Genomic DNA, 24,779 nt, shown 5'->3' on the forward strand with positions numbered 1-24,779 from the left:
TAGAGTTGATGTCTTGGTCACAGTGCCCATGCTCTTTCTATTCCACCAGGCTGACCATCAGTATCAGGTTCATCTTCCTAGCTAGATCATGAACTTGACTAGAATCAAGCTCCGACCTTATGTATACTTTTATGCACTCAGGAGCCAGCACACAATTTGGCACATAAGTACTTAATATAATTGCACTGAACGAATGAATCACAACATAACATAAACTTTCGGGAGTCTACTACCTGCTTCATGGCTTCTGCCCTGCTAAGAGGTGGATGCTGGCTTGGCTTTAGATCCGGCTGGACTGCAGAGAGCCAGGCCTGGCACTGCTGCAGAGTGTCCTGTCGGCTAACATGCTTCTGAAGTTCATGTTCCAAACTCTGGTACACCTGAGATAAAACAATCATGCTGTGGTTATGAGAATGTTCAAAAAATCTCTATAAAGATCACTGGATGCCAATGAAACACACGGACAAGTCCATGAATGTTCCCTACAGGACTCCCCAGTACCATATACATATCTAAGGAGTTTGCATAAGTTCCAAAATGTTGCAAAGCTCAGTGGCCATCTTCAATTTATAATTTCTCAACCCACACGTTGTAATATAATACCCTGACTGGGGGAAGAGAATGTAGGCGGGGTTAATGTAACCGTAGAAATGTGTTAGAATACAAGACATCTTTGAAGTAAATTGTCAAACATAAATCAGAGGTTTTGCAGTCCCCACCTCCCCCATGGTATAATAACTGCACTTTTTGTTGAAGCTAGAAACTAAACATAAAGATAAAATACCGTATCATGAAAAGGTAACTGATATTTCTCTAACTGAAATGCTTCTGCTTTAAGAATATGGTCAAATTGGAACTAAACTACCACATAAGGAAAGGGATAGTTGGATGCCCTCATTTCATTTTAGAAGCTTTGTTCCAGGACAACAATGATCTAGAATAATCCAAACATTTTCTAGTATGTCTATTCAATTAATTAATCCTCAACCAGCCAACCAATTTCCATTTTATTCATAGACATATTGAGAAACTATATGTGTCTCCTTGAAATCAAGGTGAAATATATCTATAATGTTTTTCTGAGCAAACTATTCTATTTAAAAAAAGGAGAAGGAAAAAAGAAGGAAATTAAGTTAGCCTGGCTTTTTATTAAGACAAGTGAGACAATGATTGAATTCTGCTTTTCTCTGTCATCTATTAAACTCATCATCTTCATCTGATACTGGCACTGTCTCTTATTTATTCTTATTGTAGCAGAACTAAAAAGAAAAAAGGTGTTTTGTTCTCTTTACTATTTTTACACACTCCTATTATGAGGTTCTGATTATGTTCTTAGAGTTTCATTTGCTTTTTAAAATTTTATTTTTAAGCTACGTGTTTGTCTTTTGAATATTTACCAATTTTTTTTTCAATTTGTGAAATCCTTAATGTGTACTTGCTACAGTCAGTGTTGAAAATAATCTCTGCTGGAGAAGGGCACTAAGCAGCTCACCAGAAATCTCCATGCTGTTTTATTTCGCTTCACTCCCTTTTCCCGTCCATGTCCTCATCTGCAATTATCTGTTAGATTTACTTTGTCCCTCTTTCTTCTTAACTTTTTTCCTTTTTTTAAAATTTAAATTCAATTAATTAACATATAGTATATTATTGGTTTCAGAGGTAGACGCCAGTGATTCATCAGTCTTATGCAACACCCAGTGCTCATTACATGTGCCCTCCTTAATGCCCATCACCCAGTTACCCCATCCCCCATCCCCCCTCCCCTGTTCTTTTTTCTTAACTTTTTGAACATGAATTTTTCAAGTCTGGGAAGTCAACTAATGTCACCCAGCATTTTTTTTTTTTTTCCAATCATGATGAAGACAGAGCATTCTTCCTGTGTCACATGTGTATCTCCAGTTCTTACTGGCTAGCCCAGACAAAAATACATGGACTTTTTGCAAAGCCACTTAAAAATTCTAAAATAATAAAAAAACAATTCACTTATTTTACCTAATTTTTGTTAGAAGAGTGATTCGTATTCATCTTAGACTTATTTCTGTAACATTAAGAATTCCATTTTAATGGAAGTACACCCATTAAATTATAACTAAAATTTGGTACTAACTCCATCCAATTTCTATATGAACTCATAAAAATACTGAATTGGAGTAGAACCTAGGCAGCATAGAGTTAGACAGAAAATAATTATTGTGAAAATTACAGAATAAGTTTACTTTGGTGTTGGAGAATAAACGGCAAATTAGAAGTATTGATAGTGTGCAAATAAAAGCAAAACAAAGTTTTTAAAAATTTTCATAATCAATCTACGAAATAAAGGGATTGGGTAAAACTGAGTATCTGAAATTCACCACTTCATCATATCAATCAAATGTATGATAGTTCTGTGTCCACACGGAGACTATGAAACCTATCCTCTTATTTCCTGTCTGGACATGCAACAAAACTAACCTAGAAACTGAAGATCAAAGCTATTTTTAAAAACCTCTAGATTGTACAGACTTTCTCCTTAATTCATCATCATTCTAGAATGTTCCAGGCATACTCACCCTCTGAGCTGTACTGCAGATAGCCGAGTAACTATCTTTTGTGCCCTGCAGATGAGCGTGCACATTTTGTTTTAGTTTTGCTTGAAGGTGGTCTGCACACTGGCTGATCAAATTGTCGCCTTTAATTTTAAGGTTGTTCAAGCGGTCTTCAAAACCAGCAATTTCTTCCATCATTGCCTGCAAAAATGAAAGAAATACAGAGTTCTCATAATTCCATTTTCAGTTTTTAAATGACCAATTTATCAAAGTTTAAAATCAATAATTTCACTATTTAATGATGTTTTTGAATGAGTTTTGCAATTTGTCTTAGTTACCATATTAACAAACAAACAAAAAAATGTATGTTTTCAGGGATACTCTAATGGGAAGGGTTAATGAGTTTAATGGAATAAGATATATAGGGATGATGCAGTAACCACTAAGACTAGAGTGAATTCATGGCTGATCTCAGTTATAGTTACAGAGATATATGTTCCATGGCATTATTATCAGCAAAAAGGATGTTCATACATTTTTCAGCTCTATAAATTATAATTCTGATATAATTTATACCTAAAATAATCTAATTACTATTTAATCTAATTTAATAATATCTATCTAATAATACAATATCTGGTTGATATAATAATTTAATATCTAATTAGTAATTTGTTTATATCATATCTAACTTACATTGAATAGTATTTATACTAATAAAAATAATATTTACCATGCGCCATTTATTAAGCACCTGGTATAGTCCAGGAACTATATACATCCTGATAAATGTATATTATTATCCTCATTTTACAGATAAGGAGACTGAAGGACAGAGAGGTTATATAATGTGCTCCAGGTCATACAGCTGGTAAATGGCAGAGCCCCAGCCTCTGGACCTGGGGCTGTCTGACTCCAGCTTGTCACACCACTATCCCCACATGTGTTCTCTAGTGAGCACTCTTCATAGACCACTTAGAGCAGGGAATCAACTTTTTCAAATCAGGCTTTAATTTCCTTAATGCTATACAATACTATTGACCAAGTGGTACATTTCAACACAAGGTTTCCTGGGTGGATACATCAATACATTTAAGAGAAACTCTAGTGGTCCCTCAGCAGCCCAGAGTCCACCACTTTTTTTGTGGTGGTGCTGGGTTAATTGTTATCATATATCCACCATATTGAAAAAAACCATTTGTCTTTGAGCTGTTATAGAACCACTACATCATGAGCTGACTGAGGGTATTTCCTCAGTGCCTAACAGAATATATTATGTTTCTATTTTTATTCGTATTTGCTAAATAAAATTTCCTCCTACATTATAAGGAATCCTAAAGCCTAGAGAGGTTAACTGGCTTTCCTAAGACACACTAGATCGTCACCACATCATGACTACAATTTAGTTTCCCGTTAAGGTCACCAAAATTGCTCCATAAAATTGTATTTATCCGAGAACTCTTTCCATAAAATTGTGACCATATGACATCTGTCATCTGGCACATATAATTACTACAAATATATATTAATAAAGATAAGAACACTGTGTAACAGTATCATACTTCGTGGCTTACAAAATGCTTTCATGTACATCATCACTTGTGATGACCACAATAGCTGTATGGGGTGGCATCATTCCTGCAGAACAGCAAAAGGAGGAGACTCAGAGAGGTTAAGTTCCCTGAGCTGGGAACAACAGAGTCTGGCTAGAATCCAGCCTTTCTGATTACTATTCCTGTATCCTATCTTTGGCTACACTCTTCTAAAATAAAGAGAATCTCTTCCTCTGATAAATTATTTTATAAATATTAAATTCTGTGGGGAAAAAAAAGCTATTAGCTGGGAAAAATGCCACAATGTGTTCAGAAGTTGAAAGCCAAGATTTAACTGTTGTTGCTTCACAGAAATAGGGACATTCAACTGTTCTCAGTTATCAGATGTTCTTGAGACTCAGACCTGATTCCTTAAGTATGGTTGTTATGATCCAGAGATGGGCTCCTTCTCCCTCTCTCTCTCTCTCTCACACACACACACACACACACACAGAGCATAGCTGCTAAAGCCACCCTGCGTTCTTCAGCTCTTCAGCGATGAGGCGTACCTTGTGGTGGGCCAGTTGCTGAGTAATTGTCTCGAGACTGCTTGTCTCCATGAGGTCGGGCACCACCAACCTGCCTGACATCTGCAGCAGCCACTTTTCTACTTCTTGGAGGTCACTGTTATAATCTTCGTGATCTTTGACTTTTGCCTCGAGGCTGCAGACGTGCTCCTGTGAAGCCAAGTGCCCATTAGAGATGAATTTCAAGCCACAAATATACTCAGAACTGCTTTATATTTTTAAAAACCCCATGCAACTCATAGGGTAGGTACAGCTACCTATTTCAAAAAATTACTAGGAACAGAAAAAACATAAAGAATCATCATAGCGTTTAAAATGACCATCTAAATAAAAGGAAAAAGACTGATTCATACCAGCCCTGGCAGATAAAAAAAAAGGCAAGACCCCATTCTGGCAAATAAGCACATTTTTATTGAATTTCTGGTCTCTCCTTACCTTTCCTGCACCGCAGAGGTCCTTGTAATCACTCTGAAGTTTATCTACTTCATCCTTTAAAGTGACGTCCTGCACGAGCTCCAGGAGAGCCTCACCTTTCTCTCTCACTGATCTTACCGAGGGCTCATGGGACAGCACCATTTGTTGAAGTGACTTGACGTACGAAGAGGAAAAAAAAAAGAGCCACCTCACCTACACGATCAAGGTGAATATATACAAATGTCTGTGCCACGTGTGAGATGATCTACCTAAGATAAAGCTCTGATGCATATTCTATAAATCGATAAATGTAAAACATTAAAGAATAATTTTTATGGCTAATAAAGTTTTAAAATACAGAGTAAGAGTAACACATCAAATAGCCCCTCACATGTGGAGAAGGATGAATGGAAAAGAATTACCTTTGGCTAAATTTAACCTAGTTCATATTTCTGGCTTGCACCTCATTTCTTCCACTGGAGGGTAACAGAAAACTCAACACAAAAGGGAGTGAGGTGTTATCATTTGATTTTGAGTTCATGAAGTTAACTGCAGCTCGAACTGGATGTGAAGTTAGAGAGACAGATTCCAGCTGCAACATTGCTGTGATAGGCCAAAAGTGCTATTTAAATATATTAAGAACACAGTGGGGAGAGAAAAAAGGGAAAAGCAGTTGTGGTCTTACGTGGCACCTTCAAAGACATACTGTTACCCTTGGCAAACAAACAAACAAACAAAAACAAGGATAGGAATAGACTATTGGCTAGGGCGCCTGGGTGGCTCAGTCGGTTAGGCGACTGCCTTCGGCTCAGGTCATGATCCTGGAGTCCCGGGATCGAGTCCCACATCGGGCTCCTTACTCAGCGGGGAGTCTGCTTCTCCCTCTGACCCTCCCCCCTCTCATGTGCTCTCTCTCTCTCATTCTCTCTCTCAAATAAATAAATAAAATCTTTAAGAAAAAAAAAAAGGAATAGACTATTGGCTAGAGGAGGAAAAAGCTTCCAACAGGAAAAGCTCCAAGGTAAGCCATCACACTGTAGTTCTTAAAAAAATATTGCTAACTTGGGTCAAATTTAGAACACAAATTATTCCATATATAAGCCTCAAAAAATTCTTTCATAGATTTGAGCAGGTGAAATATCTCTCTCTACATATCCTATATAGTCATATCCATATCACCATTTATTCTTTCAAAAATTAATTTCTAAGATGTTTAGCCACAGTTGGTTAATTAGAATTTATTTTCTTACAAATATGCTATCTCATTTTCAATTCGCCATAGATCAGCTTATAGTCATTGGGTACAAAAAAGTGAAGGAAAGACTGTATGAAAGAGATAAAATGTATAGGTGTGGGGTGCCTGGGTGGCTCAGTTGGTTAAGCGACTGCCTTCAGCTCAGGTCATGATCCTGGAGTCCCAGGATCGAGTCCCGCATTGGGCTCCCTGCTTGGCAGGGAGTCTGCTTCTCTCTCTGAACCTCCCTCCTCTCATGCTCTCTATCTCATTCTCTCTCTCAAATAAAAAAAAAAAAATGTATAGGTGTGAGATCCTGATGCCAGGAAGACTTATCTGGAGTAGCCCTGTACCTGAATCAGATTGTCAGAATAGATCTCCATTTATTGATACAATCTTTGAATATCAGGCAAATATGATTCCTGAATGGAAAAATAAGTCTGATGTAGCATCCCTAGGTAAATCTACATCATTCACAGTGGAATGGACATGTTAAGGATATTTTCTAGCACCCATTAAGGGTGATACACACCAGGAATCACATTCCTCCCATTTGGTTCCTGTGTGCAGGACCTTCCCAAGCATTTGTCAGTGAGTAACAACACACTACCTTATATTTAGATAATTGAGCTTTTTTCTCATATAATTCCATTTTGGGTTCTTCAGGAGTGTGTAGGATTTCTTGATATTCTGATATCCACTGAGTTAGTGCTTTGTATTTATCCGAGAACTCCTTTGCTAAAAGAAGGCCTTTCTCCAGAGTCATGTGCTCTTTCCGGACAATACTGGTCAGTTCCTTCAACTGCTCCACGTGCTCCTGGATCTCTTTCCTTAATGTCTCTGCCTCGCTGTCCTCCAAGTATTTGAGAGCCCTGTCTCCTTTCTCTCGGGCTGATTTCAGCAAACTATGGCCTTTGTCCATGTCTTTTAGCAAACTCTGAGGAAGAGAGTGAGCAGGAAGCAAATATAGAGTTAGTATTTCTCTCCTTTTAAAGAAAAGGCTTTCAAGTAGCCATTCTCGAATTTCCCCTTAAGATATGTTTTTGAAGTTTTATGAAGAGGTGATCTGCCAGGAATCAGAATCTTCTTTTTTTAACTTAATATAGGTTTTAACAAGTCTTGATCACTATATCATTTCCAAAGCAGAGACTTAAAAAAGAACGTGATGTTCTTCTCATCCTTAGTAGGACTCCTAAAGATCTGAGTAATAACTCTTTTGTTAATACGTGGTCCCGTGAATTAGAGATAATTTTTTTCTCTTAATATTTAAGTGTCAAACTGGAATTCAGACATAAGCAACCAAGTCTAAGTCATTCAGATGACATGACATCACAAATAACTGAAAGCCAGCTTTTAGCCTTACAGAGATTATAACTCAATATTTGGAGTGACGCGTGAGCCACGGACCATCACTCATCCCGGGGCAGGGATGAACACTCTTGCTCCCAATGCCTGCATGAGGGAATGGAGCAGCAGTGTGGAATGACAAAGGCTGGGAGACAAGTCCAATGTTTGCACACCTACCTCCAACATCTTCATTTTTTTCCCCATCATCACTTTATCTACCCGGTCAATTTTGGTGGCCACATTCTTGAAGTTTTTATGAGTAGAGCTGTACCAGTCAGAATAGGAACTTAGGGATAATTCTGATTCCTCCAAACTCTGGATCTCTTCCTCCAGGAATTTTATTTGTTCCTTTAAAAGGAAAAACAGAATTGGACAGTAAATTACAGACCTATAGCAATGCCTTTCTTGATAAATGTGTCTTCGCCAGAAGTTAATGCAAGGGAGAACATTTTTGCTTGTGAAATTTGCTGGCCCGAAGCGAGCAGCTGGTGGCCCACTCACCAGCACTTGGAGAAGAAGGGCCTGGTATCTGGAAGTCAGCTGGGTGGCCTGGCAGCCCATTCGGCTGCTCACTTGGTTCTCATCCAGCATCTCCTGCACTCTGGCGCCCACTTCCTCAACTTCATCTTTGTATGTGGTGACCTCTTCGCGCCACTTCTGAAATGACATAAACGTGGCAGAAACAGGATCAATCTTAGGCATTATTGCATTAGACAAATATATAATATCTTCTTAACAGGAAACGATTTTAGTGTATGTTCAGAATATATTTATTCAGAGATATAATTTTGAAAATGTACCATATATAACTTTCATGAAAAATTGTATTACAACAACATGCTAAAAACTGGGTACTTCTTCTTTGGGCACTTTTCTGTATATATTACACTGCTTTTTCTCTCTCTCAAATAAATAAATAAAATCTTAAAAAAAAAGAAATTCCAAAGGAAAAGCATTATTTTGATCATGACTACTAAATTTGCATAAAAGTTCGATAAAACTAATTATCAAGTATTATTTCAATGCACTACATTAGAGCAATTTCATATCAGAACCATAAACTTAAATGATTTCAATACTATCATTCATGTATCTTTACAAAACAAGGTAATAGGGTATGGGAAGAAAATACAAAATATTTCATTGAATTATATCTTATTAAAGACTAATTTAAGATTCTATTCAATAATTGCTGTCAAAGAATATTCTATATAGTAATTCTTCATTGCAAGCAGAAAGAGATTTTGCAAAATTTAAATCTTGGACGAAAAGTTACTAAATATTTTAATGAAACAAACTATGTGAGGTCACTGCTGCTTTGACAAAGATGAAGAATTTATAGGAGTTGTACCTTCATCTGATGTAATTGTATCTCCTTGGCTGCCCGGCTAGACTGACGTCCTGTCCTGACACTCACTTTGTTCTCCAGTGTTTTGAGCCACTCATCTACTTGCTGGTACTTTTGTTCCATGAGCCTCAGTTTGTTGACTACGTTATTGAACTGAGTCCGGGTCTCAGACAGTCTCTGCTGGTAAGCCTGCCAGTCCTGCCGGAGGGATTCTAAAGCCCGGTCCTCGGTCTGGGGGATGCCCGATGGTATCACTTCTTCTCTGGTGTGTAGCACTGAATTCAACAGGGCCTGCCCCTCTGCACAGTGCACCTGTAGCTCCTGCAGGGGAGAGGGGAAAGGTATGGCTGTCATACCTCATTCATATTTTACACCTGCACAAGTTATCATATCTCACCCAAGTCAACTGTGCCAGATTGAACTTCACATTAGAAAACAATTATTTTTTTCTGTCTTACACAAAAAACAGGTATCTAACACCGAACATTGTTTCCCGAGTCAGGGGAAAGACTCAGAAATACTTCCAGTAAAATAATCATAATGCACACCTAACACAAATGTACACACACACATACCCCATCTTAGAAACAGTTCTTGAAATTTGACTTTTCAGCTTACAGGCAAAAACACTTGTGATTAAAGGGGTTTTGCTTAAAAGAATAACCTAGGCTTGTCATGACTCAAACTACTCAGAGAGTCTCAGGCTTCTTGTTTTGACATTGAATGGGATCAGTGTTATACCTGAGGCTCAGAAAGGAACCATGGACCCTTGTTTTTGCTAAGAGGGATCCTTTGCCAAAGCTGTTCTAGGGGATGTGATGGTCAAGAAAAGTTGGCCCTGGAGAGTACAGGGCATACAAATCTGGAAGCCTGATCATCACACCTGCCCACTAGGGGCTCCCAGATGCAAATACCTTTTCTTCTACCAAAGCATAAGCCCCAAAGATTTACCCTGTGAATGTGGTATGAATCAAGTCTTGAAGAACATAAACTATTTTTATAGAAAGGAAAACTGTTACATCCTTAAGGATGTTGGCAAAACAATGTTATATACTTGTTTTGCCAATGTTTAAAGAATCCATAGTGTTACTTGATCTGATCATCTAAAGTTGAAAGGAACCAAGTCAAGTCTCACCAAGAATGTTAAAAATACCAACATATTTAGTTAAAATATGGTATCATTTTTAAAAAAATCTTCAATATCAGTTCAAGCCATTTGAAATTGCTGATATCTGACAATTTCTTTAATCTACAAAAATAGCGATCTCTTATGGTTCAAACTAATGGATACGTTTTTCCTCAGCTATGATGTCACTCAAAGAATGCTGTAATGTGAATGTTTTGTAAATGGGAAAGAACAAGATATGTGGTAAAATATGAATCAAAATGTCCACAAACAGAAATTTTATTCCAAAATTCTTAGTTTTTTTAAAGTTAAGGACAATATTAATACAATATCTTCTCTTAATTCAGAGTTGGCAAACTCTTTTTATAAAAAACACATTAGTAAACATTTTAGGCTTTGAGGGCCATACAATCTCTGCTGCAACTATTTAACTCTGTCATTGCAGCACAGAAGTACCCAGAGATGATACATAAGTGAATGGGTATGGCTGTGATTCAATGAAACTTTATTGAAAATGTAAGCATTGTGGCCATAAGCTGTAGCTTACTGGTCCTCGCTCTAATTTATTAATCTTCCCAATATATCACTCTTTCCATATTTTATAACAGTTTTCTCTCTTATATGAGTCATCACTGTATTAGGTAAATTCTTATATATCACATGGTTCAACTATTTATTCTGAAGGAAAAATATGGCTCAATATTTTTAAAATCTATATGTTCTATGACCCAGATTAGGTCTTCAGTTTACACAAAATAATTTGTGAACATGCTCCACATAGCTGGCCGATCCCCATACCACTATGCATACTGTAGGACCTTAGGAGGCCAAAGAAGCTCTGCTGGGCGGTTGCAATATCACAATTCCCTACCACCTTTTCCACCACTAGCATCTTCCCTCCTTTTTAAGATTTGTGGTGCCTCAAAATAAGACATTGTAAGAACTAAGGCATGGTGAAATGAGAGGTGGGTATCGGTTTGGGCCACACTGCTACTGACTGAAGGGAAACATTTTCTTCTGACCAGAACAAGAGAAACATCTGCTGGCGACGAGTAACTTTTTGGCCCAGCTCCCACACAGAAGGCAAGAGAGCTGGTATCTGCTTGCCAAGAGTTTGAAGTGAAGTGCTGAGAGGGGTTATTTAGCAAAAACAAAGCCAACTCTAGTAAAATAAATTACAACAGCTACACGTGGCAGACTGGAGTACCTATTATTTTGAAACAGAATGGATTAGATCCTTACATAAGCTAATGAAATTAGGACCCTTTTAATTTCTACTTCATATATATTTCATGAATGGAGCATAATTTAAATTAGATTTTTCTCCCATCTTATTTAGTCCTTCCTCATGACAACTCTGTGTAGGAAACTGAATGACAGAGGTTCTCTCTTGCCCAAAGTCATCCAGTGTCAGGTCCCACCAAGCATTAGAGTCCAAACTTCCTCATCCCAAACTTGTGCTCCTGCCATTATACATTCCCCAATACCCACATTTCTGAAATAGCCAGAAATTTTATATGCTGGTTATAACCATTCCAGTCCTTGTTTTTTCTGCTTTGTGCAAGCTCTAGGCACATCCTGCCCAATCTCGAACCAATCCTAATCAGGGCTGATACTCTATCAGTAGCTTCCAATGCACAGCTGGTGACATGGAGTTGTCTCATTGGCCTTTCTCCATTCTCTTCTGTGTGTGCCTGGTGGTCTCTTCTAAGGGCACCTCCTATTCCCTCCCTATCTCTCTAGGTAAGATTGAGGGGCTCTCTTTGATGTTCCCATAAGATCTGTTCAACTAGTGTATTCCTTATCACATTATTCAAAATGATCTGCCTAGAGATCTGCATTTCTTACTAAATGGCAAGTTCCTTGAAGGCAAGAATAATATTTTAATCATATTTATGTGCAGTAGCTAGACAAGTGTCTGCACAACATTAGGTCTTCAATAAATGCTGAATGAGTAAATGAGTGAATGGGTTAGGACCACTACCCACTAGGTCTGTCATCTTGCCCCGCATGCCGGAACTTTTTCTAGCCCCTCTAATTCCTTCCCCAGCAGTGTGGGAGCTCTTGGTTGAAACTAGATGGTGTCATCAGTTTGACTTTGAGGAATGTCATGTTCTATTGATTCCTGCTGCTAAGTTCCACTTCCAATTTATCCTTTAGGGAAAAACAGGCAGATGGGCCAGTCAAAACCATAAATTAGACCATTAGCCATTGCTGTCAGTGGCCACCTTAGTAGCTGAATAAATTCCTCAAGTCCCAGTCTTGCTCTATCTAAATTGCCCAGCAAAGATCTCAACTAGCATGTACTACTGAGATCCCAGAACGTTGTGAATCAGGATCTCCCTTAATAACTATAAGCTCTTCATATGATTCAAGATCATATTAACTTCCCATTGCTTAAAATAATAATTGCATGTTCAGAATGAAAATTCCTTTAAGATGAAGTAGACTTTACCTGAAGATCCCGCAATGTTGTCTCATGAGTGTGAGCATCACCTTCAAGAACTGAATGCTGGTCAAGCTTTTCTTGTTCTTGCCCCAGCCAAACTTCAAATGCCTTTAGGTCTCTCTGATACTCTTGGTGCAGGCGAACTAGTTTTTCAGACTTGGTTACTGCTTCCTATTATCAGCATTTAAGATGATTAAGATAGGAAAATATTACTATACACAGTGTTGATGTATATAAGAACTTACTTTTGGAATTTTAGGAAAACATGATTATTAAATCACTGGAGTATGATTTCCTAGAAGAATAAAGCTTTAAGATTTAGGTAAAAAATATAAAAACATAGTATCAGGATGAAAAGAGGCCTTGAAGATTATTTTGTTGAATTAACTACCTGATCTCTGAATTCCTTATGAAATGTAACATGGATATGCCAAAATATGAATTAACTTTACTTGTCATAAGAACACACTTTTACTAATGAAGAAAACTGAAATTCTTATATTGTGCTGTAAGTGAGGACTGGGACTCACTGTGGATTTAATTTTCCATGTACTTTGTCTAATAAAGTAGGATATGCTTGGAAGTTATTTTTAGTTTCTTTGTGAGGCCTAAATGAAGAATGATAAGTATTATTTGTGATTATTTACTGCTTTAGAAAACTCTCATCACCAGACATATTAAAACATTTATGAACTTTCATTATGAAGCTGTCCAATTTTTTTTCTTAAGTTGGTTAATTTCTGGGAATTTTTATTCAGAATTATTTTCCTTCAGTAACTTTCATGTCCTAACAGTATTTGAAGGTTTTTGTTTGGGTTTGCCACTGTTTAAAGTATTAAAATTCATTTGTTCTGTGCTTTCACAAATCATCATTCCTGCAAATAAATGAGTCTAAATAAGCATGGGTTTAACCCCTCCTATTTCAGGGAGTCTTCAGGGAACATGGTTAGCCATACCTTGGCCCTCTCTTTGATTGCTCTGTATCGTTCCTGAAGATCCTGGAATTCTAATTGGGTGACATAGTGTTCTGTCATGCCAGCCCCTTTGAGTTCAATGGTCTCCAGCAAACTGCTGTAACTCAGCACTTCTTCACTTAGTAACTAGAGAACATTTAAAAGAAAATAAAGGAGTTACCACGTATACCATTCTATCACTAATACTGCTAAAATTAAGATATTTTAACTGTGTAGTTGACAAGTGATCTTAGATTATCTATCTATAGATAAGTTGATCAAGAGACCCATCTATATCTATCTATCTATCTATCTATCTATCTATCTATCTATCTATCATCTATCATCTATCTATAAAGTGTGTGTGTGTATTCGATATCTGGCTCAGAACTTTGTCTGAGATACTGATTCCAAATAACTTTGATATCTCAAACTTAATTTGTCCAAAATGGGCTCCCAATCTTTACTCCACTCCCATTCCTCCCCAGTCCCCACCAAACCCCAAATCCCCTTCTCCTTCAGTCTTTTTTCAAGCGGTAAATGCCACCACATGCCACCCAGATGGCCATCTTAGAACGATGGAAGTCACCCTTTCTCCCTGCTCTCTGTCATTCCAGCCACAATGAAATCCTGTGTCCTGACACTTGTCCTCGTGTGTCCTGCAAACTCCCTAGCCCATGCTGCTACTCTCTCTTATTGGACTTCTGCAATATCCTGCCAGGCAGATTCCCTGCCACCAATTTTTGCTCTTTTCCTTTTCCCCACTCCACACAGCAGCCTGAGTGAAAAAAGATTTTAAAACTGTAAATGGAATCTTGTCACTCCCCGGCTCAAAGCATCGGCTGTCTTCCCCAGGCTGTCAGGATCGAGGGGAAATCCTCAGGCTAGGCCACATGGTGATGCGTGGCCAGGGTCCTGCTCATCTGCCAGCTCACCTGTTTATTCTCTATTCCAGCAACATGTGGCCTTTCTCTTAGTTCCCTTCTTGGGCCAGACTCTCTCCCTCCTCAGGACCTGAGGACATGCTCATTATTCCATCTGGACTGCTCTTTTCTCACCTCCTCCCCAGATTAATTTCTCTGCATGACATCTTTTGGCATGGTCTACAAGTCTGCTGTTTCAGAGAGGACTTTTCTGTCCCTCCCTCAACCCCAAGCAATCTGCAATAGCTCTGTGCACATTACTCTTTCACAGCTTTCTTTCTTCATTGCACTTATCCCCAGTTATAATTATTTATTTATTCATGCACTCAGAAGAGTATTTGTGTCTCCACCAGAATACAGCTCTTCTCTGTTTTATTTACCTAGAATTGAGCACGAAGCCTGCATGTAGCAAGATCTTAATCAATATTTATTGAATAGATGAATAATTTAATTAATTAGGCAATAAATCATTATCAAATATTACAAGATAGATAATTATGATTATATTAATTTTCAGATGCATAAATGAGACCCTAAAATGTTAAGTAATTTGGCATAGGTCCCATAAGGCAATTTAGTCATTCAAATAACTTTTATTCAGCATTTGCTCTGTGTCAGACAGAGAGCCAAATGGTGGGATATTAAAAAAAAAAAATTAAGCACCTTTATCTACTAAGGGAGAGAGAGATGTGAGCATATACTCTATATAATCAATAAAGAGATATGAATAACAGAGAACAGAAGAACTAAGTAAGCTTAGGGTAGTGGTGGTATCATAGCAAAAAGACTTCTGTCAATTCAGAAAGGTGAGTGGAAGGTTGCTGGTTGCAGAGGCAGAGTTAGATCATTACTGTAGAGGCATGGAATCTTTGTTCCATCTAAAGTGGCATTTTCAGGAAGTAGTGAGAAATACAGTAAGGCTGAAGCATGGGTGGAAGGAGGGTGGGAGAGTGAAGGAAATGAGGGTGACAAAGGAAATTGTTAAAATTCTTACAAACTAGATGAGGAAGACTGGTTGGATACCATAGACAATGGGACAATGGGGCCCTGAAGCAGGAAAGTGAGACATTCACCTTTATATGAAGAGAACAGTAGATGGAGACAATAGACAAAATGAGCAGGTAGGAGTCTGTTGCAAATTAGGAAAAGAAGGATGGATTATAGTCAGGAGACATTTCTGAAATAAAATCAGCTGGACCTAATGCCTAATTCGAAGTGGGGATGAGAAAGAAGGAGCTGGGGATAATGAAGTTTCTAATTTAGGATATTCAGCATGGGGTGACACAAATGAACTGAGATTGAGATTATCAGAATTTGAAGGAATTGGGGGTAGAAGTAATAAGTACTGCTTAGGATGTGATAAGGTTGAGGTAGAACAGGTCATCCAGTAAATATGGCCCCAGGAGTAAGGATATAAATCAAAGGTCTCCAAAATTTTATGTTTGATTACTACTATGAACAAAAGGATTCAAGAACATATCCTCAATATCTATCTATCTATCTATCTATCTATCTATCTATCTATCTATCTATCTATCATCTATCAACTTATTTAAAAACATATATGTAGCACTATACTAATATAAGCATGAAAATGTACAAAAGTAAAGTACAAAAGATGTGATAAAAAGAAAGCATTTTTACTTCCTAATGATGAGTAGGCTAAAGATAATAAAAGATATTTCAAGTTGCCAAATTTTATATGTATCATAGAACATGTATCATAGACATCTATGAAGTTTTCCTGGAAAAGGAGATTTTCACTCACTAATAAAATCGTCACAAACAAAAGTCTGGTTTAAGGAGCCACTAGAAATTATAGTAAAAGCCCAAAATACAGTTTATCTATGTGTACAGCCCTAGCGCACAGGTAGTCATATTTTCACTAACTTAGGCATTCTGAAGAAGCCTGCCAGAGGACAAACGGAATCTGAAATCCAGCTCCCACCTTGGCTTTTCCCAGGGCTGTTGTTTTCTCCCGCAGTTCCGCGTACTGCCTTTCAGATTCATTTAGGCTGGCTTCCACACTGTCCATCCAACTGGAAAACTGTCGAACATCATCCTGATAACTTGTCCACTTAGAAAGAGCTCCTTCGAGTTGACTGAAAGGTATGAGAAAGGGCAATAATCTACATCATTGAGAAGCCATATAAGTCCAATCTGTCCAATCTCTCTTATGGATCTGCTCTGTCCACTCCGCCAGCAGGGAGCCCACAGATCGGACAGGGGCCAGGTGGGGGGTGGGCCGGGATGGCCAGGGCTCATCAAATCTGAGTCTGGGTCCCTGGCAAGCATAACCCCAGGGAGCAAGGGATGGTGAAGTCCAGGCTGACAGGTGGAATAGTGGGACTGGACATAAAACTTAGAATCAATAAGCAGGTCAACTGAGACCCTGGGGGAGGCTTGAGGGCAAAACTGGGAGAGATCCACTGTGTGAGGCTTTTTAAGCCAAGACCCTCTGGAGGAAGAGAATCAACACTTAACTCCACCAAGTTGAGCAGGACATCCGGAGGAGAGCAAAAAGGAATTAATAAAAGAAGGAAGGAAGAACCAAGCAAGAACAAGCACAGTAACTAACTTGCAGGAGATTTAAAAATCAGAAAATCACAATGGAAAAATAGGGTAATGTTTTCTGAACTGGTCTAACCCTCTACTTCTCTTCCAGATAAATTAAGCATTCCTTCTCTCAATATGAATGTTATGTTTTTGACTCCATTAATCATGTGTGCCTAATTTCACTACCATACTTTGGGCTGTTTTGCAGCAGACACTCTGTGCTCCACCCTTATTCACCCTCCAACCATTCCACTGCAGCACCCTGCCAACTGCCAGCCCCATGCCTCCTGGCCTGAGGGCATTCTCTGGTCCCTGGTGCCCGCTCAGCCTGAGCGCAACACAGGCGAGAAGTGCCAGGGATTGCTGCCCTCCTGGGAGCAGTCCTCCACTGCCCTCCTGACTCATGGGAGTTTGTTTACAAACATTCTAGTTCTCCAGTCCTCGGTGGGTAACTCTGAGACACGTGTTCTTTGCTGGCTCCCAGCACTGCCCAGCCAGATTAAGTTCCAGCTGTCTGCTATGGTAACCTACTTGAGAACAGTCCCTTGATAAGCTGCCCTTCCTTCCTCATCTCTCTCCCCCAGTCCCTACTGCTGTTTTCCTGGGGTTACCTCCCAAGTAAACTACTTGGTTTAAATAGTATATTTTTATGTGATAAAACCTTTATTTATCTTTTGAGTTTTTAAGCAATGAACACTAACAAAAAGAAACATGGAATTCTATTAAAACAAAGGCATGGTATGGCAGGCCAACCTAAATGCAAGACTGTACCTGTAAGTTTATTTTGTTCTAATTTAAAAAAAAAGAAGAGGAAGGGAGGGAGGAAGGAAGGAAGGAAGGAAGGAAGGAGAGGAGCAGAGGAAAGGAGGGGAGGAGAGGAGAGGAGAGGAGAGGAGAGGAAAGGAAAGGAAAGAAGGGAAGAAAACTCCAGGAACAGTCTGTTACCATGCTGTTATAAAGATCTTTTGGTAATGGCTTGGCAGGAGTTGGCTTTAGTTTCACTAACCTTTTACAGCGAATTGCTGCAGACAAAAGGGAAGCCCACATATCCTTCACACTCTGCAGCTGCTGCTGGATAGCAGGAATGCCTTCCGGAGAGGTATTCTGCAGAACAGACTCCCCTCTGGTCACTATCATTTTCATCTGGATCTCTTTCTCCTGTTTCACTGATAATAGAGCCTATAAGAGCAAATACAGAAGTCCTTTGTCATTTGCATGTTTAGCATTTCTGTCTTTAAATGTTTCAGAGCTCCTGAAGATGGTAGGATGATAGATGACTGCACTGAGCCATGAATCTCTCAGGCTGACTTCATGGCAGGTAACCAATTCCCAGTGACCTGCTGGTCTCCCAAGTGGCCTCGGCTTCTTGTGTCTTAATTCTTCTCTGAATAATCCCTTCTTTTCACTGAAATTTTATTTTACTGGTTTTCTTTTTGCTTTGTTTTGTTTTTTTGTCTGCTCATCAATTTTTTTTTTTTATTAGTTTCAGGGGTAGAATTTAGTGAATCATCAGTTCAGTACAACACCCAGTGTTCAAAACAGCAACTGGCTTTCGATAAGAGAAAAATCGAGTACAATAGAATTCATGCATTTTCAAAGGTCACAGGATGAAGAGCTTTATAATGTTAAGGTCTGCAGCACAACAAGCCTAAAGAAATAGATCAACTGATATGTATTAATCTATACATTTCAAGGTCTTCACAGGCAACTCTTCTTTTTCTATGTAAGAAGGAAGTTTGAATTCAAAGTTATAAAACTGGCATTACCACTTAAAAGGCAAAGTTTCATCGTCCTCCCTAATCCGGACGCTGCCAACCTCTACAGATCCAGTGCCAATCTCGCATTGCCATCACATTGTGCTGCGGCAAGAAGGAACTGCTAGCCATTTCTCCCACACCGTGCTTTTTTGTTTTCTTTGGCTTTTGCTTCCGCTGGTACCATTCTCAAATCTCAGTTTGGGTATGAAGCTTTCTGAGAAAGCTCTTCCGAATCCTGACCAAGTCCCTCCCGCACGTCCCGCGCTTCCTTCCGTGTATCTGCAGGACCACAAGCACATCCCCTCTCCGCTATCACTGTCTTTCCGTGTCAGCCTCCGACCTCAGACAATGAAATCCTGGAGGACAACAACCACATTTTATTCATTTTTGAATCCTTGAAATCAAGACAGAGGGCCAGTCTGCTGTAAGACACCCAGCATATGACTCTCAGGAGAATGACTGCAGAGTAGTTGTTTTATCACAAATGTGAAATAGAACTAATGTGCTGGGATGGGAGAAGAACTGACTGAAGAATACAGGCAGACAAGTGAGTTTGACCAAGATGGGAAATGTCTTGCTCTAAAAAAGTTTCATTGACATATTTTCTAAGAATAAATGTGTCTATGATGTAATTTGAAACTCGCCTCTTAACTATATCAAACAAGTAACCATATTTGGTTGCAATTTTAGCTTAATTTTTGTAAATTATTTATGAGTGGACATGTCTGGAGTTGAATGATTCAGGGATGCTCTGCAAACAGGGTCACACCCACAGAGTGGTCTCGGAGTTGTTGTGGAAAGAGTGTGACATAATCACACCAGACAGAGACTTGAGAATTTTGAGAAAAGCAAACTCTGTAAATTAGAGACATTTCTCTATAAAATGCACACCTCAAGCTTAAGCATCCTGCTGTCCAGCACACTTTTGTCGGATGTTGGGTGGCAGTAGGAGTCCAGCATGTGAACTGCGTCGGTCAGCCAGTCTTGGAGCTCTTTAATCCCGAGGGAGAACTGATTGTGTTCTGCAACAATTCTATCCAATCTTGACACTTTCTCCTGGAAATGACGGAAATAGTTTTCCAGCTATCCATGCCACTCTACAGCCTACAGATGCTCAAACTGTAAAGCCAACCACTGGTTTCAAATAACAGCAATCAGGCATAGGTTCCTGTGCTGCACAAATACGATGCAAGTCTGTATTGATCAGAGATGTGGGAAGTATCTTTGGAATAACTGTGTCAAAAGCAGAACAGTCACAATGATAATTTACTGCTCCCCACTTCAGCCACTACCCTTTTTATGAAAACTGTGATATTCTTTTGGAATCAGCAAAACTTCTTCCTAATAAGGAAGATTAATCAGAGTAGTTTCTACCTTTCCCATACCACATTTGGCTCAACTGATACCATGACCATATGACCTACCTTGTAGCCAGTTCTAAAAGACAACTATCTGAGGTTTTGTAATCACTCTAAATTTCAAAAATTGGGACCATAGATATGACTTATTTATTAATTAAAGGTTATAGCCGCCACACTGAAGATTTTATGACTATGTTTACAGCTCTTAAAGCATTCAAAATTCTACTGATTTTTGGGCGCCTGGGTGGCTCAGTCGTTTAGCATCCGCCTTTGGCTCAGGTCATGATCCCAGGGTCCTGGGATCGAGTCCCACATCGGGCTCCCTGTTGGGCAGGAAGCCTGCTTCTCCCTCTCCCACTCCCCCCGCTTGTGTTCCTGCTCTCGCTATGTCTCTCTCTGTCAAAAATAAAAAATAAAAAAATAAAATCTAAAAAAAACCAAAAACAAAATTCTACTGATTTTTGACTTCTAAATAAATACAAAGGAATAGAAAGACGTCCTTAATTCTCTCTAATTTCAGATTTTCTAAAGACAATAAAGAAATAACTTATTTATAGGGAAAAATGGGTATAAAAATAGACTATTTACTGCAAGACCTATAGTAGCATGACTGTCTCAATGATGCTTTATTGAGGACCCAAATTAGCAGACCAGAAGTAAGTCCACACTAAAATAGGTGATGCATATTACAGCAGGTTCCCTGTATTCTAAGATCCGAAATGCTGAAGAGAAATACAGGGAACAAACGTTCAAGCCACATAAAGCTCAAGGTAGACCTGCCCCACGAAGTTCAAGATGAGCCCACATTACACCTGCTGAATGTGCTGAATTAGGTCATAGGGATATACCATTTACTTTTTTCTAAGCTGTTGGAAAAGATATCTAATCAGTTATACGAATCATTGCTGATTTTGAGCTCTACTCTAGAATCCAAAATGAAACTCTCAATCAACACATCCCTGACAACTATGATTTAAAAAATTATCCCAAACTCATTATATGCAATCCACTAAAATTTAAACTGCTTTGAATTCACGTTTTTCTAAAATCACTTATCTGAGACTGTTTAGACCCCAAACTCTGAATTTGGCCTTATGTTTACACTTTGAGTCTTCAAGGTGAAAGCACTGGGGAACATACCATTTCAGTACTGAAGAGACTATTTTGTGCAATAATAGAGATGGGAAGTCTCTTCAGTCTTTGAAACCTCCCTGAGTTTCTTTTCAGACAACCACGCTAAGGTGACACAGCGCACATGCATGACTCAGACTGCACGGCCGGGAAGGACACTTACACACCTTATTTCTGACCCCGCACACACCCTCGCACAACCCTACTGAGACTCCAGATCTGTGGCCTCAGTACCCACACACACACACACACAGAGCACATGGCGCGCGTTACCTTCGTTAAATTGCTTAGAGCTAGACACTGAGAAGACAGCTGCGATACTCTGTGCATAAAGCTCTTGCTGGCTGCCTGTCCTTCCCACAGCTGCTGAGCTTTCTCTCTTAGCCTGTTGAGCTGAGGCTCGTAGCAGTTTATTTCCTCAAGGACAGACTGAAAAGCACAAGCAAGTTACTATTAAGAGGCTGTGGATAAGCACATCGCTGACGAAGCTTTGGCCCAAAGAATGCGGAAATAAACATGGCGAGCAGTGGGTGTGCCCTGAAGGCTTTGTTATTTCCAGGCTACACACGGTTTAGACTACAGGACGGAAACAGATTGCACCTCAAAGGAAAGCCAGAAAACATAAAATCTGTCAGAAATTGGGAAGGGGTACGCTCCATCTCCAGACACCGTAACATAGCTCCAGGGTCCGCCTGAATGCAAGGTGGTGCAGAGGATAGGGGTAAAGACGTGGCTGCAAGGGCAGAGGGTCTCATTACCTGGAGCTTTTGTTGTTCCCTCCTCTTTGCAGGAAGATCATATAGGCGATTGCTGCTTTCCTGCACCAACTTCTCAGTTTTACTCAGCCAGTCCTGGACAGGCTCAGCACTTACTTCAAAGTCCTTCATTTGGATCTTTAGATTCTATGAGGTTTTAGATCGTGTTAGGATAAAAAAAATTGTAATAGCAAGTCCAAAGTCCATCATTTGGCATTGAAAGCCCACCACAGTCTGGCCCCTTGCCCTTCTCCCCTCTTTCCTTGTTCCCAGTGTATAGAACATTCTATATTTCACCCTACCACTGGTATAATTTTTGAACATTCTTTCAGAGCTTTTTAGGCTCAAGTTTTTCAAAAAGGAGTTTTTGCCTCGTTATCCAGCCCACACCAGAGTTCACACCCACTTCTCAACCTCTGTCACATTTGTTGTTTATACAAGTCACTATGCACTTTATCACAGACTGGGTTGGATTGTGAGTTTTTAACTCATGCAGGCATGCCTGGTCTCCACAACTAGCTTACAAGCTCCGTGAGGGGAGGGCCTGGCACACACCATTGGTACCTTGTAGAAATACAAATAAATATTAACAAACATTTTGTCAATTTTGATTGATGATGGGATAAGAAATAGCAATATGGTTTATATGCTTATTATGTATTTAATAAGCAATTTGTTTATTCTAATTTATAAAGATACCAAAAAAAAAAAATACCTAATAGTGTTCTGTGTTTATTACATAAGAAGCTGTGACTACTTTCATAGATACTTTGTAGGTATTAATAGCCGTAAAGTGTATTTGATAAAGTTTTATATGGTGCCATTTAACTTTAGCAAAGGTGTCTATATCCACTCTTACTTACAAAAATGCTAGACTGAAGTGAATTTGAAATTTATGTTACCCTGTGAACATACTAAAGGCTTTTAAACTTAAATTCAAACTTAAATTTAAATCAGAGCTTTAGGTAGTATTGTCAAAGAGATAATCCATAAAGGTTAGCTGAAAAATCTAAGTGGCAAGGGCTGCAGGAGCCTGTGGAAGAGCGGTTCAGGGTTCCATCGGTTATCTGATCTGGACTGTCTACAATGTGGGAGAGTCACACCTGCCATGGTCACCTCTTAGGGACACAGGTAGCTGTAGAAGTGCTTTGGAAAACTAAAGCGCTTCACAAACTTAGCTTCTCCTTCTTCCCCATGCCCCTCATTGAATTAGCTACCAAATCGTGTTGTGTTTTACCTTAGGGATAAATTCTCTATCCATTATCATTTCCTTAATCCAGGCCTTCATCTCTCTCATCTGGACCATTATGAGAAGCTTTCTCTAGTCTTGCAGCTTCCCCATGCTTGTCTACACTGTGGTCAGAGTTGACACTCCAGTAAGTTTATCTCCAGCTTGAAGACCAGTAGGTTAGGTTCCTCACTCAGTCTTTTTCAACTAGGATTTTGAAAGAGAATTAAGCCCTAGTGTCCTAAAGCATCCATTCTATGTAATGAATTAACCTCTCTCCTATGCATCTAAAATGGTATGGGTTATGCTACATCCTTGGGAAAATTGAGAACATAAATAGTGTTCAGGGGTTCAGATTAAAAAAAACCCTGATAAGAGTCAAGATCAAATTGCTTAGTGCGCAAGACATTTCCTATCTTGCCCTAATCTTCATTTCCAATCTTATCTTTGTTGTTCCTCCCACAAAACCCCACGTGGATGTCAAACTTCTCAAAGTCCCCCATTGTTGACACTCACAACACTCTGGCCCTGTACATCCAGTTCCTTCTGCCTGAAATGCAGGTCAGCCTTGGCAAATTCAAAGAATATTTAGTCTTCAAATTTCAGTTAAAATGTCACCTTTCTGGTAATTTTCCTTGATTTCTCCAAATGGAGTTACTTTCGTTCTTTGAGTGACTACCATAACTTGACTCTATATTATATTGTAATCGTTTCTTTATATACTTATTTCCCTCTCTAGAAAGTAAACTCCCTGAGGAAAGGGAAGAGACTAAACCTTTTGTATTCCTAACATAGTGGCTAGCACATATTGTTTTCTATTTTATTTCTAATAGAAATGAAGGAAAGAGGGAAGGTAGGAAGGGAGGGAGGGAGGGAGAAAAAAGGGAAGGAAGATAAGGAAGGCAGAAAGCAAATTATTCCTCACCTACCCATTTACTCCTGGACATCTCTTGGACTAGGTAATCACGCAATCAATGCTAGATGTACTACCTTCAACAGTAAATGCTTCAGAGCTCAGGCAACATTATACTAATGATTTCTGTAAGGTTTTGAGTAAATTTCTAGGCACTGCACAATGGTTATCACTCTCTATTAAATGGAAGATGCCTGCCTTGAAAGAATAGCTACCATTACAGAGAAGAATTACAATAGTCTTGGTCTAGGGAAGAATTGAGGAAACACACATTTTCTCTTTCCAGATATTAATTCTCTATTATTATTCTTTTCCATCTTGCATTAATTATGATCATAATCAAATAAATGATCTGTTCTGCAGGAAGTGTTGGTTGAAAGGGAAATAATTACTCTCCATGCCCCTAAATTTTCCTCTAAGAGAAGACTTGATACACAAAACAGGTGATCTCACAAGAATAAAAACAAAACAAAACAGTTGCATCATGGCAGTAATTATGATTATAATAAATTCAACTTATGTTGTCTCTAGATAAAAGAAATTTGCATAATCATTGGCTCTTTGCATACTTAACTCCTAAAAACCTACTGCTTGATATCTGCATTAGTTATAATATACCTTATCATCCATAGCATTTTGA

At 38.9% G+C, this 24,779-nt stretch overlaps 1 protein-coding gene across 2 annotated transcripts in view; it reads right to left on the reverse strand.

Annotated features, from left to right (window-relative positions):
• SYNE1 (spectrin repeat containing nuclear envelope protein 1) overlaps positions 1-24,779 on the reverse strand; it is a 429,147-nt gene that overhangs the window by 189,318 nt on the left and 215,050 nt on the right. For both annotated transcript variants that reach the window (XM_081829165.1, XM_081829163.1), the window contains 15 exons: positions 22,002-22,145; positions 21,517-21,672; positions 19,643-19,807; positions 18,001-18,173; positions 16,387-16,540; positions 13,519-13,662; positions 12,569-12,733; positions 8,991-9,308; positions 8,141-8,296; positions 7,817-7,987; positions 6,903-7,229; positions 5,080-5,232; positions 4,627-4,794; positions 2,550-2,726; positions 234-380 (listed from right to left, as the gene is read on the reverse strand). In XM_081829165.1, the coding sequence (XP_081685291.1) occupies positions 234-380; positions 2,550-2,726; positions 4,627-4,794; positions 5,080-5,232; positions 6,903-7,229; positions 7,817-7,987; positions 8,141-8,296; positions 8,991-9,308; positions 12,569-12,733; positions 13,519-13,662; positions 16,387-16,540; positions 18,001-18,173; positions 19,643-19,807; positions 21,517-21,672; positions 22,002-22,145 (2,718 nt within the window). The remainder of the gene's footprint in view (positions 1-233; positions 381-2,549; positions 2,727-4,626; positions 4,795-5,079; positions 5,233-6,902; positions 7,230-7,816; positions 7,988-8,140; positions 8,297-8,990; positions 9,309-12,568; positions 12,734-13,518; positions 13,663-16,386; positions 16,541-18,000; positions 18,174-19,642; positions 19,808-21,516; positions 21,673-22,001; positions 22,146-24,779) is intronic.

This window comes from Leptonychotes weddellii, chromosome 8, assembly GCF_054177405.1.
Source record: "Leptonychotes weddellii isolate Sample4059 chromosome 8, ASM5417740v2, whole genome shotgun sequence".
NCBI lineage: Eukaryota > Metazoa > Chordata > Mammalia > Carnivora > Phocidae > Leptonychotes > Leptonychotes weddellii.